General features: G+C 45.7%; 4 protein-coding genes across 10 annotated transcripts in view; 3 read left to right on the top strand and 1 right to left on the bottom strand.

The window, feature by feature from the left end:
- LOC114774226 (protein MTSS 1-like) overlaps nt 1-4882 on the top strand; it is a 31810-nt gene extending 26928 nt beyond the window's left edge. For 2 of the 6 annotated variants that reach the window (XM_028966146.1, XM_028966147.1), the window contains 5 exons: nt 1530-1646; nt 1823-2071; nt 3256-3423; nt 3528-3684; nt 4071-4882. In XM_028966146.1, the coding sequence (XP_028821979.1) occupies nt 1530-1646; nt 1823-2071; nt 3256-3423; nt 3528-3684; nt 4071-4636 (1257 nt within the window). In that variant the 3' untranslated portion in view covers nt 4637-4882. The remainder of the gene's footprint in view (nt 1-1529; nt 1647-1822; nt 2072-3255; nt 3424-3527; nt 3685-4070) is intronic. The other 4 variants (XM_028966151.1, XM_028966152.1, XM_028966149.1 and 1 more) reach the window with 3 other exon arrangements.
- A 1619-nt stretch (nt 4883-6501) lies between these two features.
- On the bottom strand, nt 6502-8764 carry LOC114774229 (NADH dehydrogenase [ubiquinone] 1 beta subcomplex subunit 9-like). Its single transcript, XM_028966155.1, has 4 exons — nt 8612-8764; nt 7112-7304; nt 6927-7040; nt 6502-6796 (listed from the first exon to the last, which is right to left on the bottom strand). Exons 1-4 carry the CDS (start codon nt 8698-8700, stop codon nt 6665-6667), a joined length of 528 nt encoding a protein of 175 aa, XP_028821988.1. The 5' UTR covers nt 8701-8764; the 3' UTR covers nt 6502-6664.
- Nucleotides 8765-10750: 1986 nt separating this feature from the next.
- LOC114774230 (putative deoxyribonuclease TATDN1) lies at nt 10751-13341 on the top strand. Of its 2 annotated transcripts, none has more exons than XM_028966157.1 (12): nt 10751-10820; nt 10926-10991; nt 11069-11118; nt 11196-11259; nt 11550-11693; nt 11779-11821; nt 11918-12003; nt 12093-12133; nt 12358-12434; nt 12524-12594; nt 12683-12809; nt 12912-13341. In XM_028966157.1, the coding sequence occupies exons 1-12, from the start codon at nt 10799-10801 to the stop codon at nt 12916-12918; spliced, it is 798 nt and encodes a 265-aa protein (XP_028821990.1). In that variant the 5' UTR covers nt 10751-10798; the 3' UTR covers nt 12919-13341. The 2 variants fall into 2 exon arrangements, with proteins under 2 accessions (XP_028821990.1, XP_028821989.1); XM_028966156.1 differs by having other exon boundaries at nt 12908-13341.
- Nucleotides 13342-16052: 2711 nt separating this feature from the next.
- Nucleotides 16053-19558, top strand: LOC114774233 (E3 ubiquitin-protein ligase RNF139-like). The gene is made up of 2 exons (XM_028966160.1): nt 16053-16372; nt 17084-19558. Exons 1-2 carry the CDS (start codon nt 16210-16212, stop codon nt 18931-18933), a joined length of 2013 nt encoding a protein of 670 aa, XP_028821993.1. The 5' UTR covers nt 16053-16209; the 3' UTR covers nt 18934-19558.
- The last annotated feature ends 15 nt before the right edge of the window (nt 19559-19573 follow it).

Raw genomic sequence — 19573 nt, 5'->3', positions numbered from 1 at the left:
TATTAACCATGTTAAATAAATAGTTCTGCCATTTTAAACATAAGCGATGCCTGTAGTTTGGAGACAAGATTGAGCGCAATCAGTGTTGGTGTTAGTGAATATGAATATGAATTAATAAAAAGATGTGTGAACTTTGCTAAAATCAATACTGCAAGCCTCCAGAACGACAGGGTGGAGTGCAGCAGATGTGATAACCAACTTATATACCAAAATGTATAGTGATTCCTGCATTGAGTACTGTTTCCTGGGCCGAACACGCACTGTAGACACACTCCGCACACACATTCTGAAGGGCTCTGTGCAGGCCCACCTGCATCAGAACCTTCACTTGTTGCTAGGTAACGCTGCTCATTAGATGGAACGCGCATGATGGCGCCTCTGCAGACTGGGTGGGGAGTGAAGGATGAGTCACCCCCAGCAGTTCGAGCCACACCGCTGGCTACGCCGTCTCTATGAAAACGAACATTTCACCATAAACTGCTAGATTTTGCATTATTTTCAAAACGCTAAAATATATGTTGCGTGTTCAATATGCTTTTCAAAATCAGTAAAAAAAAAAAAAGGGAGAGAACATAAAATAATTTAAATAACCATAAAATATAAAGGAAAACACAATTTACATAAATAAATAGATTACAAGATGGAACTAATGAATTATTTCTGGCACCCAGTGGTCAAACTTTTCTCCGGTTTTAAAAAAATGTAAAGGTATGGTCATGTTTTGTTTTGGTCCTGGTATAAATCACTTATGTCCCCCTGTTTCTCATGACATGATCTCTCTTTGACGAACATGTGATGATTATTCATATGAATATAACTTTTTTTGTGGGTGATGTCAGAAACCAACATATTCAATCTAAACAATAATTATTGATCCTCGTCCCACGACAGACGTTGAATAAACGAGTCGTGGCCATGCGCGAAGCTCCTGATTTATGTGCGCCGCGCTCCCTACGTGCTGCGACAAGCTGAGCCGCTGGTCTCAGAGGAGTCCGACAGCCGCCTGCCGCCGTCCTCGCACTTCCTGCAAAACGCTGACCACAGCGGCCCAGGGGTGCCTTTCTCAGCTTGCTCTCTTTCTGTCTCTTTTTTTATTTTATTTTTCTCTTCTTCTCCTCTCTCTCCATCTCGCCCTCCTTTGCTGCATTTTAACGTGTGGGCAGCTGTAGGTTTGTGCTGAGCTGCTTCTTTATGCTTTACACAGTATTGCGGAACCAGTGTTCGGCTTTCATGCTCGGCCGCTGTATTCATTTCAGTGACATAATTTATTATGGGATTTGCTTTCTTTTGATGTATTGTTCTCTTTCAACATATTTCTTATACTGTGTTTTTTTTTTTTGTCCTTTTGTTGTTGTTCCCCCTACTGTTCTTCTTCTATTTCTTCCCTTCCCTCACATCCTGTTTATAAAATGCCGTGTTTCGTCCCCGCCCCTTTGGCCGTGCATGTGTGTCTGTACCCCTCTGCGCTGCTGCTCTGCATTCTGTGTTTTTTTTTTACGTGTGTTTGATGCTTCATGGCCGCGCTGTAGTCCACCTCTGGGCCCGTTTCCTCGGACGCCTCTGAGCCCTGTCAGCCTGACAGCGAGGGCAGCCCTGCAGCCTCACTGGCCACCAGTGAAACCAGCTCCAACTCCGCAGTGGAGAAGGTGAACACACAGGACACACACACACACACGTACAAACAGAGGCCCTGTGATGAGTGAGGTCACCCATAACCATTTCATTCATTTTCATAACGATTTCGTTCTTTTTTTAGTTGGATTTTTCTTGTTTTCTCATGTTATTCAGTTTATTTTGTTAAAAATTGTCATTCCACCCTCAGTTGTCAAATGGCTACGACCATCACAGACCCCCAGACTTTCCCTGCCTGACGGACGGGGGCTGCCTGGAGCCGTTCCTCCAAACCCCTCTCCCCCTTTCCACCTTCCCCCCTTTCCCTGCCTCGCCCTCCTCCACATCCCCAGTGTGGCCGTGGTCTCGGCCCGTCTCAGGCGCGCTGAACGATTTCCCCCCGTTCTGCAGCCCGGGCGCCGGCATGATCCCCCTCTCCTCCAGAGTGCCCAGCTGGAAGGTTTGTCCATGACCCATCTTGCACGATGCCATCTTCATTCTTATTCTTCCCAGAAACCTTCTCTTCTCTCACCTAAAAACAGATAATAGTTCCTTGTCTAGGATTATTGTCCTTATTTGGGATGTAGGATTGGACCTTCATATGGCCATAAAATTCTGAATTTCAGTAGGGTCTGATTAGAGAAATCAATGACTGAAGAAGGGCAAAAAAAAAGGGAAAGAATATCAATCAATGATGGTGTGACATCCTGCAGAACGTGCCTTTAATATTTGCTACAGCGGCAAACCCTGTCACGAGCAGGGACGGAGGAACCCAGCGCGAGTGTAATGAAAACAGATTGAAATTTATTTTAAACAATAAAAACTGAAGGGAACAGAGGTCAGATCCAGTGCAGTAAGTTTGTGTGGCACAGAGCTACAGGTATGACCCATGCAACGAACTGCACAGTCCTGTTATACACCAGGAAGAAACAAGGAAGTGCAGGGGCTGAGTAGGGCTGAGGGGTGCAGGTGATGATCACAGGAACAGGACACGGATGCAGACGGACAGGAACAGCGACCGTACCCTCCCTAAAGGCAAGGGTGCCAGGCAAGAAACCTGGAAGTGGAAGATCCACCTCAGGTGGAGGCGGGGCAGGCGGAGGCGGATTTTGGGTGAGCACCCCTCAGGCTGAAACAGGGGGACCCAGTGGACAAGCTTTCCGGACAATCATCTGGTGTGCCAGGGGCCGGAGAGCATGAGCCGGTCACTGGATCACTAGACAATTCTCCTGTATGGAGACACGAAGGGGAAACGAAGAACCACAAACTGGTACAGAGAAACCAAGCGCGAGTGTAGATTGAAATAAATTTTTAACAAAAAGTAGAAGGGAACGAGGTCCCAAAACAGAGGTCAGATCTAGTGCAGTATAACCGTGTGGCACAGAGCTACAGGTATGACACATGGAACGAACGGCAGAGACTCAAACACGACACGGCCCTTTTATACACTGGGAATAAACATGGAATTGCAGGGGCTGATTAGTGGTGTAACATAAAAAAAACATGAATTACAAATGACCTGCGACACATTTCGGTTTCCTGACCCAGTAACATGGCGAGTGGTTATTTTTTGTGGTGACTAGTTATGACCGAGCCTTGTTAGTCCAGCTCTGGGACGTCCTCTGAATAATGTTCTCGCCGCAGGATTGGGCCAAACCAGGTCCATACGACCAGCCCATGGTGAACACCCTGAGGAGGAACAAGGAGAAGCGCGAGCCTTCAGATCCCACCAGTCCTCAAGCAGGGGAATCCAGCAGCCCGGGGGAAGACCCTCAGAAAGCTAGGACCACCAACCCCTCCAATCCTACAAAGGTAGATGATTTAACCGTAGTTCATGTGGCAGGAGTTGCTTTACAATTCCATCACATTCAGTAAGGTAAATATCCCCGGAACAGTAATAAGAGTTTCTGTGGCAGGAGGAGGCGGAGGCTCATGAGGAACTGGCCATGGCCCTGGCCCGTGGGCTGCAGCTGGACATCCAGCGCTCCAGCAGAGACTCTCTTCAGTGCTCCAGTGGCTACAGCACCCAGAGCACCACTCCATGCTGCTCTGAGGACACCATCCCCTCACAAGGTATCCGTTTAAAAAAAAAAAAAAAAAAAGGAAATTTAAAGCGCAAATCCTCCATATGTATAGGATAATGACACAAAAAGTGAAATGTTTTATGAGTATGTCATGCAAATCCAGTCTCTCAAATTCTTAGAATATTTATGATATATACTATATATAGTATACCATGAAGCTCATTTCATGCATCCTGTTCAATTATAAAAAGAAAATATGCATGAATTCATATTCATGTTCATAAACTGCCTCATGCAATGTGCACTTGTGTGAAATTCTAACTGGAAGCTGCTTTTTGGATTTGGACTAAGAAGGTTGAAAATATAAAAAATTGCTATGATTATATTGTATAAAATAAGGATCTAAGGATCTAAACTTGTGCACGTTCCCGGCAGTGTCAGATTACGACTACTTCTCCGTGGCTGGGGAGCAGGAAGTGGACCAGCAGGACTTTGACAAGTCCTCCACCATCCCACGCAACAGCGACATCAGCCAGTCCTACCGCCGCATGTTCCAAGCCAAGCGTCCGGCCTCCACAGCCGGCATCCCCTCTAACACCGGCCCCGTCATCGTCACCCCGGGCGTGGCCACCATTCGCCGCACGCCCTCCTCCAAGCCCAACCTGCGGCGGCCCTCGGGAGGCGGCGGCCCCATTCCCATCAAAACCCCTGTGGTGCCTGTGAAGACCCCCACCGTACCCGAGCTGCCCGGCGGCTTCTCCTTCAGCGAGGTGGGTGAGGGGGGTCCGCCGAGCCCTGGCACACCTTCTGCTGCGGAGAGCCATGCTGAAAGCCCCGGGTCACCGCTGGCCACCGCCCCAGAGACAGAGTGCGATGGCGAGGCTCTCACTGAGGAGACGGAACCAACGGGCCCCGAAGGCGACAACATGCTCGTGGCTATTCGAGGGGTCAAACTCAAGAAGACCACAACCAACGACAGGTCCGCCCCGCGTATAGAATGAGGGATCAGCTCAGCATGTAGTGGAGCGAAGCTGTTTCCATGTCAGCAGCAGTACGGGAAGGAGAAGGTGTATAAATAGACAGGAACGAGGGCGCTCGATATTTACAGTAGGAACGTTCAGTCTTGTATGGATATATATATATACATATACATACGTACCTAAGTATAATTCAAGGTGTTAAAATCTGCACCTCTTTTTACTCCAACATCCCTCTTCTGGAAAAAAAAAAAGTGCCAAAAGCCTAAATGCGGCATGTATGTAATTTAATATATTGACTTAATAAGATTTATCTTTTTCTGTGAAAAAAAATGCGACCATTCATGGATTAGGACTGTCTACAAGACTGAAAAATAATACGCTGTTAAAAAGCCAACATGTAAATTTGAATATTTATTACTATTATTATTAATACATTTTTTTTTAGGTTAAAACCCTTTTCCAAAACCAGTGTGGGTTCAGCACATGAAACTTAGAGACTGTATTAAAATATGAATAGAACAAGCAACGTTCAGGAAAAAAAAGAATTAAAAGCTATAATGCTGCATAATGTAGGCGAGTGGAGTGTTGGTCTGCTTCTCGTCCAGGCAGATCTTCTTCATATTGTTTCATTAATGTAATTGGAGTGATACACTTGGAACTGGGTGTAGATGAACCCAAGAACAACAATAATTTTTTTGCAGCACCGCATGGTCGCATCATTTCATGGGAGCAGTTTTGTGTTGGGTGCTCGATCTGACGTCATCCCTTTATGTTCACGACATTTTTGTCAATTGAAAACTGCGCTGCTACTCAGGAATTGCTTTGGCATTCGTAGGCCATTTCAAACACTAGTGACGCACCAGTCTGTGTAGAGTTTTCACGTTAGGAATCGGTAGTTTGTGGAGTATCACGACTGAACTGAGCCTTTTTTTGTTGTTTTTTTTTTCTGGCGTAAACAACCATCTTGTTTCCTTTTATTTCCTTTTCAGGCTGTGATTTTGATTTGTACTTGATGTCTGTACTTACACCCGCACTTCACTCTTAACTTAAATAAATCACAAAAGGCACCAAGCACGAAGGTGTTAAATGAAATGACACCCGAGTTTTCATGTCACGACCTCGTACCCCCACAACGGAGGTGCTAGCACAGCCACACTCTTGGTCTCTAGCTATTTTTACAAAGTCACTTAACAAAGACGTCATGGTACAGAGACATTTATTTCTGCATGTTGCTTTCCAAGTATTAACGCTCACCTTTATTACAGAACAACGCAGCCCGCCTTATCCCGGGCCTTTTTGGTTCTAGAGAAGTTAAATATATTGTATAGCGACTAGGGTCCTGTTGCCTTTCTTCTGTGAGGACGGACCTCTGAAGTGTGTTTAGATTGGAGTAGCTGATGCAACATGCATATGACGCTTAATATCAGCACTGGTGTTGTTTCTGTCCCATTTACGACTAAGTGGTTTGATATTGTAAATGTAAATGGAATAGCTACAGTTACGTGTTTTTTTTTTTTTTTTCTTATGCAACCGTACAGGTGTCATAACAGTTTATATAAGTTGCCAAATATTCGGTTTGTAAAAAATAATATGCATAAAAATTATAAGTTAAGGCTTTAATACTATTAAGAAGCAAAATGTTCAAACTGTAAGATTCTTAGACACTATTGGATAATTCTGTAGTACCACGTCTGTGTGTAAATAGTCACTGTTTTTATTTCCTATTTTCATTTGAAACCCCAATCGCTGATCGATTTCTGTACCTAACCCGTCTCCTCTTTGTGAAATAGTTTCAGCTTACAATAAAGGTGTTGATTAAAATCCAAATGTCTTCTGTTTAAAATATGAAACTTGACACAAATCACATACAAAGAGGGGGAAAAAAAAAAGATTTGTACAATATAGGTTTATTCATAATTTTACCAGATAAGATGTTCTTGCACAATCTGTTTTGTTCATAATTTAGTGCAGAACCACGTCAAGCTGGTAAAAATCAATACATACACGAGTGGCCAGCAACTGCCAACACTGGCTGATCTTTTGCTCCGGTTATGCGGGGCGCTCTCTTGGGCGCGTTACGAACTGCCACCACAGAGGAGGAAGGTCGCCCTCCTTCCTGGCAGGAGGAAGGGCTTCAGAGGCCACACCTCCAGCTGGGGTCTCCTCCTGCAGCTGTTGCACCTGGAAAAACACCAAACCGCGTCACGAGCCACGAGAGGTTTGTTGGGGTTTCAAACCAAGAAGCTGAGCCCAACACAGCAGCATCTGCACTACACAGAAATATACAGGAACCACAACTACATGAGCCCACCTCTCGATCCCAGCTCATCTCACGCAGTTTCTTCCACTGCTCCCTCTTGGCAAAGTAGTCGGGATACATCGCTTTCTCAGAGGGGTGCCAGTGATCCAAGCACCACTCAGGAACCTGCCAGAAAATCCGGTTTAAATAAAAACATTATCATCACGATGTGCCGCCCGCTGATTTCCACCAGGTACCTTGTAACACTCGTATCTCTCGTAGGACGTCCCTCCGGGAGAGTCTGGGAAGAGGTAGGGCTGGGGGTGCTGATTGGTCCAGAACTCTTCCTCCCCGGCTTTCAGCAGCATGGTGGCTTTAACCAGGTCCTTCTCATTCTTACTCTCATCAAAGCGGGCCCTCAGCAAGCAGGCGTAGAAGCGGTATTTATCCCTGCAATAAAAAAAAAACGTCTCTACCCATTTTAACACTGTTTCCCACAAGCTGTCAAAGCTCTCAATGTATTGCCATTACCAAAAAAACCCTGATAAACTCAACAATACACTTCCAGCCTTATGCAACTGTTTTTTGCACATCCTACATGATGTTGTCCTGTTATGTCCTGTTCATTGTACAAAAATACATACTTTTCTCCTATAGAGATAACCTGTACAGTATTTAGGTTTTAGTTTAGCTAGTATAGTTTAGTGTGTATATACATATATATTTTACTTTTATGATTGCATTATGCTGGGTCTGTGTGAAACATTATTTCAATACACTGTATACAGTATATACTGTTGTACTGACAATAAACCAATCTTGAATCTTCACTGAAATGGTAAATAAATAGTTAATAACTAATTCTCCACCTTCGGGAAACATAAATAAATGAATATACAAGGCGCTATGATTATAATGGGCCGGAATCCGCTATAAAACGTGGAATAGTGTCTAATGGGCGTTTCTGGCCGACTACACGTGTTTCCGGTGGAGGCGGGACTTTGTAGAGGCGTGGTCAGCAGTGGCGACCTGTCCGGTCGGCCCTGCGCATGCGCGTCGTTCTTCTGTAAGAACAGCCGCTTACAGCCAATAAATCGTATCGGAAAGAGACATATATAAACAAACTGGCGCCAGCAAACAAATCAGCTGATTCAAAACGTGATTCTATTATCATGGTTCCAGTTCATTATGCAAGTGAACACAAGGTTTCTTTCGTATTCCAGGTCTCCACAACGTTTATTTATGTTGAGATCAAACGTGACGAACGTTTATATTACAAAAGGAAGAAGGTGTATTATTGCGAAATAGTTATTTGCATGAAATGCACATATTATTTACCTGTAAATGGTTGACAACCAGTAAATGGCCAAGCGCTTTGTTAAATGGTGATTAAATGTGATTTGTCATATTGAAGGTTACTTTTCCCACCCACTCCATAATCACAGTGTTTTTAGGTAAATAAATATGTTTATAACGAAAAACTTGGGATTCATAAAGCCCTACAGGCAGCGGCTTGTCTGCAGAGTGAGATTATAAAGCGGGTTGTATTTCCATGTGAAGCGCCGTGACAATATTACGGACCGCGCGGTATCGACAGTAGTTATACAGCCGCGGCCGGGTTAGAGTTGTCCGGGTCCGAACCCGACTCGGGTGGGACGGTTAGCCGCGTAGCCGCTAGTCAGAACGCCGTGACCCGACCGCTCTTCACAGCGTCAAATGCGCGCAGGAGCAAAAAAATGAAGTGAAACGCGACTTACCGAAATATGCACCATGACTCCAGGTGCCTGAGAGACTTTTTGTAAAGCCGTAACACCTTTTGTTGGTGAGTAAGATAGGCAGAAGCCATAATATTCTGTCCCCTGTCACCTTCTCCGCAGGCGAACAGAATGCTGGGATAGAGGCGGTGTGTTATTTCCCCTCCCGTAACTAACATACTATGTGCGCATACCGGTTTTCCATGCACCTTCCGCGGGGTAGTGAGCGAGCTGTGTATTTAATACGATTTTTTGTTGAAAGATAGAGACCGTCAAGCTCGGAACATAATGAAGGACTCTCAGCACCCCTCACATGCCCTCCTACCGTCTGGCAGCGTCAGAACTGTAACTGCCAGACATTATCCCAAGCAGCTAGAGCTCTCAATGCTCTCAATGCACCGCCATCACCAAAAAACTGAGCAACTCAACAACAATACACTTCCAGCCTTATGCGCCTGATAACATACTGACCCATTTTGCACATCTCAATTCAATTTGATACATTTCCACAAGCTCATTTTGCTAATTTCTGCACACGTTTGTCTTACGTGTCCTGTTTGAAATATCCAACAATTCCACTTACAAGCATGTTGTCCAGTTTGTCCTGTTCATCGTACAGAAAAGTTTTACTTTTTTATAGAGTTCTAGTTTTAGTATAGTTTGGTTTGGTTATACAGATACATTTTGTGTGCAACATTATATCAATCCGTAGTTTACTGTAAACCAATCTTGAATTTTGAATCTTGAATTGACTCTTGAATGTCAGCAGTCCTCTGCCTATATTATTCATATGTTCTGGCTTTGTCCTCCTTTACACCAGTACTGGACTGAGATATTTGACACACTGTCAGAATTTGTGGGGAAAAGAGTAGAATCCAACCCTCTATTTATGCACTGCATGACTACAGATGACTATAGATACTACAGACTTTTTGGTTTCTTTTGCTTGTTTCGTTTGTTAGGTTTTCTCTTTATTGGGGTCTAGATGTTTGAGCAGTTCTTTTTGTGACCTTTTGAGAATATTGTTATTGCTCATGCCCTAATAAATGTATATATAATATACACTCAACGGCCACTTTATTAGGCACACCTTGCTAGTACCAGGACTCATCAGACCAGGCAACATTTTTCCAATCTTCTGTTGGAAGATTTCGGTAAGCCTGTGCAAGTTATATCCTCAGTTTCTTAGCTGACAGGAGTGGCACCACAGGTGTGGTCTTCTGCTGCTGTAGCCCATCTGCCTCAAGGTTCGACGTTCAAAGATGCTCTTCTGCATACCGAACCACTCTGGCCATTCTCTTCTGACCTGTGGCATCAACAAGGCATTTTCACCACAGAACTGCCGCTCACTGCATGTGTTCCCTTTTTTGGACCATCCTCTGAAGTGAAGTGAAGTGAAGTGATTGTCACATGTGATACACAGCAGCACAGCACATGGTGCACACAGTGAAATTTGTCCTCTGCATTTAACCCATCACCCTGAGTGAGCAGTGGGCAGCCATGACAGGCGCCTGGGGAGCAGTGTGTGGGGACGGTGCTTTGCTTAGTGGCACCTCAGTGGCACCTTGGCGGATCGGGATTCGAACCGGCAACCTTCTGATTACGGGCCCGCTTCCTTAACCGCTAGGCCACCACTGCTCCCTCTGTGAACCCTAGAAATGAATGTGCTTGACAATCTCAGAAGATCAGCAGTTTCTGAAATACTCAGACCAGCCCGTCTGGCACCAACAGCCATGCCACGTGAAAAGTCACTTAAATCACCTTTCTTCCCCATTCTGACGCTCGGTTTGAACTGCAGCGGTTCGTCTTGACCATGTCAACATGCCTAAATGCATTGAGTTGCCACCACGTGATTGGCTGATGTGTAATTTGCATAATCGAGCAGTTCACCAGATGTGCCTAACAAAGTGGCCGGTGAGTGTTTATCAGTGATGTAACCTGGGGTCATGGGGTCTTGGGGTCTTTCAAGCATCAGACACCCACGCCTTTTCGACTCGGCCGGGGTTGCTCTGCCAGAAGCAATTGCCCTCGAATCAGCCCTATTTATTTCTGCGGCTTCAGTTCGTTTGATCTGCACAGAATGTCAGACATAGAGTGTGCGCGTTTACTGCGGTGTTTACGACTACTCGAATTATGGGCGTGGCGAAACTTGCACGCAGATGGTGCTCCTCCAACTACTCCAAAATTGCAATGGCGCGCTTCAAGTTCATCGGTAAGTAATTACCGGTGAGCGGATCTAACTTTTAAGGTAAGAACAATGAAATGTAAAAGTACCGCTGCTCCTGTAAGCTTGTATCGTCTTGTATCGTCCCTCCAGACATCGGCGTGAACCTGACGGACCCCATGTTCAGGGGCGTTTACAGAGGGAGCAGGAAACACCGAGGTAGTCCGTCTATTAAACGCCGCTCTGCGCGGAGTTCTGCGGGCTTATCCGCTTCTCGCTGCTTTGTTCCCCCCCAGATGACTTTGACGACGTCGTTGAAAGAGCTGCTGCGGCGGGAGTGCAGAAGGTAACGCGGGGCGGAGGCAGAACATCCACAGCACAGTTCATCACAGCGCACTGATCTCCATCTTTTCATCGTCACAGTTCATGATCACAGGAGGGAACGTCGAAGACGCCAAGGAGGCCCTTAAATTATCCGAATCGAGAGGTTATTACCTTTTTTTTCTCTACATATTGTGGTGTTTACCATGAATCACACAGTATCACAGTAATCACACAGTAACACACTCGCCTATGAACCAGAAGACCCAGGTTCAAACCCCACTTACTACCATTGTGTCCCTGAGCAAGACACTTAACCCTGAGTGTCTCCAGGGGGGACTGTCCCTGTAACTACTGATTGTAAGTCGCTCTGGATAAGGGCGTTTGGTAAATGCTGTAAGTGTAAATGTCTCAGTTGCGGTATTTTTCCCCTGCGCCTACCCTGCCCCGGGCTAGACGACTTTTACTGCACTGTTGGCTGCCACCCAACCCGCTGTAATGAGTTCGAGCAGAACGGCGCCGATAAGTACTATGCATCGCTGAGGGAGCTGGCGATGGCGAACAAGGCCAAGGTGGTGGCCATCGGTGAATGTGGACTCGGTACGCTGCATCCTCATATACACTTATATCTCATCGAAATAAATTGATTGAATTAAATACCACACTACCTTCCTGTTCGGCACAGATTTTGATCGGTTGGAGTTTTGCGCAAAAGAGACACAACTGAAGTGAGTTTCTTTCACCCATGATGACTGTTGATATAATGTTAGGATTCATTATTAAATATTATTTTGATCCATTAATATCTATCCTTCTGTTTTCAGATATTTTGAAAAGCAGTTCGACTTGGCTGAAGATACCAAACTGCCAATGTTCCTCCACTGCAGGAACTCGCACAAGGAATTTCTGGGTTTGTTTCTGATGTATTGAGATTTATTCTTGATTTTACGTTATATTTGTGTTGCATGATTGTTTGAAATGGTTTTACATTGTTGACAGAAATCATGAAACGAAACAGGGACCGCTGTGCAGGTGGTGTGGTAAGAATAAATTAAACATACAATTATACACAAAATCTGACTAAAATTTCAGCATAGTGGCATGGAAAAAGGTGGATACGTGGCCCTATGACATAAAAGCAAAATGTATCATTACTCTCCATTACTGTGTGCAATTGTTATTGTATATATTGTATTTCACTTTGTCGCTTCAGTTCATTGCCGTTTTTGAACAGTAGTGATTAACCACATTATTAATTCTGTAGGTGCATTCTTTTGATGGGACCAAGGAAGATGCTGCTGCTCTCATTGACTTGGATCTTTACATCGGGATCAATGGCTGGTGGGTTGCTGAGATATCATAATGACATAATTAGGTCATTTAATACTACTGTTATATCATTATAATATCATTATTATGAAATTGTACAGTTCCTTGAAAAGTGAGGACAATCTAGAGGCAATGAAATCCATCCCTACTGAAAGACTCATGATAGAAACAGGTTGGTGGCTACTTTTCCTCCAGAGAAAAAAACAACCACGTATTTCACACAAACCGTAGATAAGTGTGGATATCCTTGGATGTTTCAGATGCACCTTGGTGTGGTATAAAGAACACCCATGCAGGAGCAAAATCAGTCAAAACCACGTTTCCCACAAAGAAGAAATGGGAAGCAGGATATTGTTTGAAGGACAGGAATGAGCCTTGCCATATTATGTAAGCATGAACATGTTGTAACTCTTTATGTATAAGGATACAAACCGCAGTCTTCCCAAGGAGTAATGTTGATAATCTTTTATTTCTCTTGTGCACAGACAGGTATTAGAAGTCATGGCTGAAGCCAGGACCGAGGACCCACTGGAGTTGGCCGACACCATTTATGAGAACACAGTGAAGGTGTTCTTCAGAGAGACGGACTGAAGCGCATCTTTCACTTACAGGACGTGCAGTTTTTCATTCTTCTTAAACCTGGTTTTGAGTAGTTTAAACAGGTCATATGAATTGAAACCTCAATCGATGATGTCGATCTTGGGAAAATGTTGCCATGTGTAAATTACAAGCAGTTCAAACTGCCGCACCTACTGTTGAATAAAACTGTTTTATAGCCGGGAGAACGTGGAATAAGACAAACTCCTCATAGTTTCTGTCTTTTATCCCGTCTGTCCAAGGCAAGGATGGTATTTGGAACTGCTGCCTCGAGAACCTCAACCTGACAGAATAAATATGGGCAACAAATGGCCTAAACATCTAAATGTCTCTCCAGCCTGTTTTTTAACAGGCCCGTTGACTGCAGGTACCAGTTACCTCACAGTCTTGACTGGGATAAGTGGAAAAAATCCTCTTGTGTTTGATCATGTCTCGGCAGTGGCCGCGTTTATGCCCCTGATAATGCTGTTCTAAAGGTTTGCAGTGCTAAACCAATGGAATCTTAAATTAAATTACATTTAAACTGCATGTTTTCAGAAGAAAGGTACTGTTGTATTCATGTCTGCCATCTGCTTATAGTCGCCATCCACCTTAATTTTAATAACGGTTTAATGGATTTGCCTGTGGCGTTATAGCGTGACTCATCTCAACGAATCCTTTTGTTACTTTCACTACACCAAAAACCAGTTTGAGTTATTACATGTCTTGTCTTGTCTTTTTTTGGTTAAGATATAAAATGATTGTCCAATACAGTTTATTTTAGTCAATCTGGTACAAATATATCAGATTTAAACTGGGCTACATGAAGCATAGCATAACGGGACACGGGCAGTGCAATAGTAACATTTAACAAAAAACGAGACAGACAGCACTAAACTAGTGAAATTAATGATAAATGTGACAAAAAAAGTGCATAAACTGCTGTGCAAAATAGAATGGTGCATTAATAGATAATATTGCAATATAACAGGTAGTGTGTGTTAGTCTGAAGTGAAAGTGATTGTGAAACACTGCAGCACAGCACACGGTGACACAACGAAATGTGTCCTTTGTATTTAACCATCACCCTTGGTGAGCAGTGTGCAGCCATGACAGGCGCCCAGGGAGCAGTGTGTGGGGACTGTGCTTTGCTCATCGGCACCATGGCGGATCAGGATTCTGATTACGGGGTCGCTTCCTTAAACGCTAGGCCACCACTGCCCCGTAACAAATGAAGGCACCGCTGGGATTCAAACCCAGGATCGCCTGTTTACTAGACAGGCACTTTAACCAACTAAGCCACGGTGCCAAAGCCACTGCAGAAAGTGGAAAGTCCCTGAGGGTTCAGGTGCCTGATGGCCTGTGTGATGAAGCTGTTGCCGAGTCTGGCAGTGGGTGCCCCAATGCTTTGGTACCTTTTTCCAGATGGCAGGAGGGTGAAGAGTGCACGTGAGGGTGTGAGTCCTTAATAATGAGTTACATGTGATGGCATTACTTAATTACAAAAAGAATAGTAATTAAATTACAGTTACTTACTGAAAGAGTTGTGATTACAATTTTATTTAAAAATGTATATTGTATAGAAATCCATGCCAATATCCATGTGAAGCAGACACTGAATGTGACGAGTCACTTGTCCTGACCTCAAACATGTTGGAGCTGGACTGTTAAAGTCGTTATCTGCAAGTAAGGGACAGGTGACAGTATTTCCATTGCTAGTCCGTGTCCACCATTATAAAGCAAAAAGATGTCAGGAAAAGAATGAAACACTCCGAATGAACAAAAATTATTGACGTATACTGCTTCTGCACACACCATGGTCAAAGACCTTCCAGTGAACGGGTGCTGGTTTACCTGGGCAAAGAAGGATGAAGAAGGATCCTTCTGGGCAAGAAGGATCCCCAACTGACTGTAAAGTTGTTCAATGTTCTTAAATGTTAAATATTTGATAGTGGTTTTGCAGTGGTTTAAGTGGCTAACAGTAAAATGAGGCCTGAAGTCAACCATCGTGTCCCTGAGCAGGACACTTAACCCTGAGTGTCTCCAGAGGGACTGTTCCTGTAAATACTGATCGTAAGTCGTTCTGGATAAGGGCGTCAGATAAATGCCGTGAATGTAAATATTTGGTTTTCCTCATTCAGCTGCTTCTATTAAGGGTCACAGAGCGGATCAACCAGTCTGGTTGGTAAAAACTGGCAAATGTTTTACAGCGGATGCCCTTCCTGATGCAACCATCCCCATTTTACATTGAAAAGTATCTCAATGTAATCAGTTACATTACTTTTTTTATTACATTTTAAATAGTATTGTGTATCAAATTACATTTCTTAAGTAGTCTGAATGCATACAGTTGTATTATTAATGACATTATCTAATATTTACATTTACAGCATTTATCAGAGTCTTGCTCAGGGACTTATGCATGGTATACATTTCTATGCCATACCACCACATGGTTTTTAGGTGTACTCACAACCAAATCACATAATATTTTATACAGTATTTAATCCTAAACCTTGCAAAAAATCACACTAATCTCTGACCCTGTCAGAGGTGAAGTGAAGTGTGTGAAGTGATTGTCACTTGTGGTACACAGCAGCACAGCACACGGTGCACACAGCACCGTCATTTGCTCAGTAGCACCTTAGTGGTACCTTGGCGGATCAGGATTCAAACCGGCAACCTTCTGATTACGGGGCCGCTTCCTTAACTGCTAGGCCACCACTGCCCCAATAGGGCAGGGCAGGTTTCCCTTGAGAAAAGGATGATTTTGATCAACTAAAAATTTCTCTGAAATATTTACATGGAATATATACTCTAAAATATATTATTTTAATTAGACACTGTTAAAAAAACAATCCTAAAGTCGTGACACCATTAAGGAACGTCACTTCCTTACACTGCTAGATACTGACGTCACACGCATCCGATAGAACTACGACGATGCTCCACGGTGCCCATTAACACGAGTGCGAATGGCCGATCTATGTCTGTATTTCTATACCCGCGACGCCCCGTTAAAAGGCTTCATACTTCCGCGTTCTTCGCATAGCAACAGGAGGAAAGCGAAGATGGCGGACAGCGGCAGTCCAGCGAAATAATGCCTTGCGGAGTTTCCTGAACGGACGTTCCCGAGGAGCCCCGAGACTCGTCGGACGGGAGCAGGGGCCCGAATCGCGCACGGTCCTCCGGGACGACGGCGGCTCCTGTCATGGCGTCGGCCAACGTCCGAATCGGCCAGCAGGCCTTGGCCGTGCTGGATGTGGCGCTCCGTGTGCCCTGCATCTTCATTATCGACGCCATTTTTAACTCTTACTATCAACCCGCGACTGGATGGGCCGGGGCGGCCGGAAATGTTTTAATTAGGCTTTTGGGTAAGACGTGACGCCACGCTTCCTGTTCGTTTGAGATGATTGAAGCCGACTGTCCTTCCGCCGCAGCCGCGGGCACGTTGCTAACTTTCGGCTAAATTAGCTCCGCGGCTAACTTACGCAGAGCCGACAGCTGTCAAACCGCGGCGCCGAAAAGCTGATTATCCGCAGCGGGCCTTCATTCCCCCCCAATACAACCCGAGCACAAGTCATGTTATATTCCGCTCTGTTCACGTGTAATAAAGTGTAATAAAGTGCTCACTTCACTGTTCGGCCTGTTTCCGTCAGCAGTTAAGAAATTAACCTATTAATCGATAAAAAAAGCTTATTTTCTACAAAAAAGGTCATCATTTATGAACTCTTATCAGTTGTCAGTGTTTACCCTGAGTGATCAAATCAGTGCGTGTGAGGAACTCTGTTAATTGCAGTGATCAGGAGGAGGAACCAATAATTTACTCCCAATCTATTCCTTTCAGTACTTTATCATGATCTTTTGTAGCAGGTATCTCGATTAGTATTATAAGCAACTGTCCTGCAATGTACTGATTATCGCAGTGATCTCGTGGTTCTCCCGAGCGGTGTATCCACATTATAATAACGCCGCTCCATCCTCAGTGATTCTCATGGTTATTAACTGTGTTGTTAATTATTCTTATCTGATGTGAAAACGAGGTTGAAATAATGAATCTCGTCGCTTTTTTTTGTTGCCCGTAGGAGTTCTGGCTGCGAGCGTGGTTCTGGTCCTGTCCCAGAAGTCCCTCTTCAAGTTCTACACGCTGCTGCTCGCCGTGCTCCTGGGGGCCGCCGCCGTGCTGATGAACTATTACGCTACGTCACACGTAGACTTTTACAGCGCCTACTACGAAGCGGCGCTGGGCTTCCAGCTGCTGCCGCGCAGCGGCCCCACGCTCTGGCTGGGCGTGGCGGTCGTCCAGCTGGTGTTCGGCACGGGCTACATCGTGCTGCTCAACGTGCGCTCCGTATTGGCCGCGCTGGTCATCCTGGACATCATGCTGCCCCTGTGGGGCCTCGTCATGGAGCTGCCCGTGGACGTGCGGCAGCTGGTGGCGGTGGCCTCCGGCCTCGTCCTGGCCCTCAACACGGCCGCGTGCCTCGTCCTTAAGCTCAAGTGGTTCTACTACTCCTGCCGGTACGTCTACTTGCTGGTGCGCCACATGTACCGCATTTACGGCGTGCAGCTGCTGGTGGAGGACACGTGGAAGAGGATCCGCTTCCCCGATGTGCTGCGCGTCTTCTGGCTGACCCGCATGACCGCGCAGGCCGCCATTCTGGTGTACGTGGTGAAGACGGCGCGCCACGGCGGCGGCGAGCAGACCTACCTGACGTGGGACGTCTTTTGGGACCTGGTCAGCAACTTGATCATCAGCGGCTGCGACTCCACGCTGACCGTGCTGGGCATGAGCGCGGTCATCTCCTCCATCGCGCACTACCTGGGCCTGAGCATCCTGGCCTTCATCGGCTCCACGGAGGAGGAGGACAAGCGGCTGGGCTTCGTGGCGCCCGTCCTGTTCTTCATACTGGCCCTGCAGACCGGCCTGAGCGGCCTGAAGCCGGAGGTGAGGCTGATGCGGCTCAGCCGCAACATGTGCCTTCTCCTGACCGCCATCCTGCACTTCATCCACGGCATGACCGACCCGGTCCTCATGTCCCTCAGTGCCTCGCAGGTGTCCTCCTTCCGCCGCCACTTCCCCGTGCTGCTGGTGTCGGGCTGCCTGTTTGCGTTGCCTGTGCTGCTGTGCTACGTGCTGTGGCACCGCTACATCCTCAGCACCTGGCTGTTCGCGGTCACCGCGTTCTGCGTGGAGCTGTGCCTCAAGGTCATCGTCTCCCTCACGGTGTACGTCCTGTTCATGGTGGACGGCTTTTACAGCGTCCTCTGGGAGAAGCTGGACGATTACGTGTACTACGTCCGATCCACCGGCAACGTCATCGAGTTCATATTTGGCGTGATAATGTTCGGGAACGGCGCCTACACCATGGTATTCGAGTCCGGCAGCAAGATCCGGGCCTGCATGATGTGTCTCCACGCCTACTTCAATATTTACCTGCAGGCCAAGAACGGCTGGAAGACGTTCATCAACCGGCGGACGGCTGTCAAGAAGATCAACTCGCTCCCCGAGATCAAGGGCGCCCAGCTGCGCGAGATCGAAGACGTGTGTGCCATCTGTTACCAGGAGTTCACCACGTCGGCCCGCATCACGCTGTGCCACCACTACTTCCACGCTCTGTGCCTGCGGAAGTGGCTCTATATCCAAGACACGTGCCCCATGTGCCACCAGAAGGTCTACATCGACGAGGACTCCCGCGACCGGGCGGCCTTCTCCAATAACAACGGCTTCGCCGCTCCTGGGGACAATATGGACGGCTTCGCGGAGCCCAGAGGGCCCGAGGCTGCTGATGCTGCTGGGCCAAACCCTGACAATGAACTTCTGGAGGACAACGACAGTATTGAGTACGATGAGGAAGAGTGGGGCACACAGAATGGCACAACACCTATAGAGGAGGACTATATTAATGACGATACAGACTCAAGCGGGGACTGACAGTAGAAAACAAAATATATATATATATTTTTCCGCTTAAATAAAAATAAATATATATTTAAGTTAAACCATCTTAATTTTGAACATCAGGGATGTCATAATATTTTAGTTTTTTTTTTTTTTTTTTTTTTGGGTCTGTGTTTTCTCCCTTGAAGGGCTTGTCCAGGTTTAAATTGTCGGTAGAAGTGATTAATTAGCCATCGGGCACAGAGAAGTCTGGTTCATCGAGAGAGCACATTCCTTGTTCTTTTTCAGGAGGGACGTCAGTGTTTTTGTGAGTTGGCCGTTAGCCCGAGACGGGGCTGAGACCCCAACCTAGGGGCGCGGCTGAGAAAGGTTCGCAAAAGAACCAGGTTCGATTAAAATGTGACTTGCTACTGTAATCACAGATATACCTCTATCATTACTACTGGTCTCTTGTGTGACCTTGCTCAAATTGTGTACGTTATTGTACATGTAATTAAAAAAATACACTTTACCTTGAACAAAAAAAGATAAGGTAGTATTGCAGAGAGTTTACTTTCTTTCCTGCATGTTTTAACAAATCATAATAGTAATTTTGGTGTCGGTGCTGCAATACATTTTTTTTTATATTGCAGATTGCCTTTAAACAAACCATGATATGTTTATGTTGGCTTAG

Source organism: Denticeps clupeoides, unplaced genomic scaffold (assembly GCF_900700375.1).
Source record: "Denticeps clupeoides unplaced genomic scaffold, fDenClu1.1, whole genome shotgun sequence".
Classification (NCBI taxonomy): Eukaryota; Metazoa; Chordata; class Actinopteri; order Clupeiformes; family Denticipitidae; genus Denticeps; species Denticeps clupeoides.
The sequence above is the reverse complement of the archived record's forward strand: the minus strand, read 5'-3'. Positions and strand labels throughout refer to the sequence as shown.

Bases quoted from the DNA above. Each gene is read 5' to 3' on its own strand.
- LOC114774233 (XM_028966160.1), top strand. From the start codon at position 16,210: ATGGCGTCGGCCAACGTCCGAATCGGCCAGCAGGCCTTGGCCGTGCTG. The intron at 16,373-17,083 runs GTAAGACGTGAC...TGTTGCCCGTAG, and splicing joins TGTTTTAATTAGGCTTTTGG to GAGTTCTGGCTGCGAGCGTG.
- LOC114774229 (XM_028966155.1), bottom strand. From the start codon at position 8,700: ATGGCTTCTGCCTATCTTACTCACCAACAAAAGGTGTTACGGCTTTAC. The intron at 7,041-7,111 runs GTACCTGGTGGA...ATTTTCTGGCAG, and splicing joins AGAGATACGAGTGTTACAAG to GTTCCTGAGTGGTGCTTGGA. The intron at 6,797-6,926 runs GTGGGCTCATGT...GTGTTTTTCCAG, and splicing joins AGATGAGCTGGGATCGAGAG to GTGCAACAGCTGCAGGAGGA.
- LOC114774230 (XM_028966156.1), top strand. From the start codon at position 10,799: ATGGCGCGCTTCAAGTTCATCG. The intron at 11,119-11,195 runs GTAACGCGGGGC...TCATCGTCACAG, and splicing joins CTGCGGCGGGAGTGCAGAAG to TTCATGATCACAGGAGGGAA. The intron at 12,004-12,092 runs GTTTGTTTCTGA...CATTGTTGACAG, and splicing joins CTCGCACAAGGAATTTCTGG to AAATCATGAAACGAAACAGG.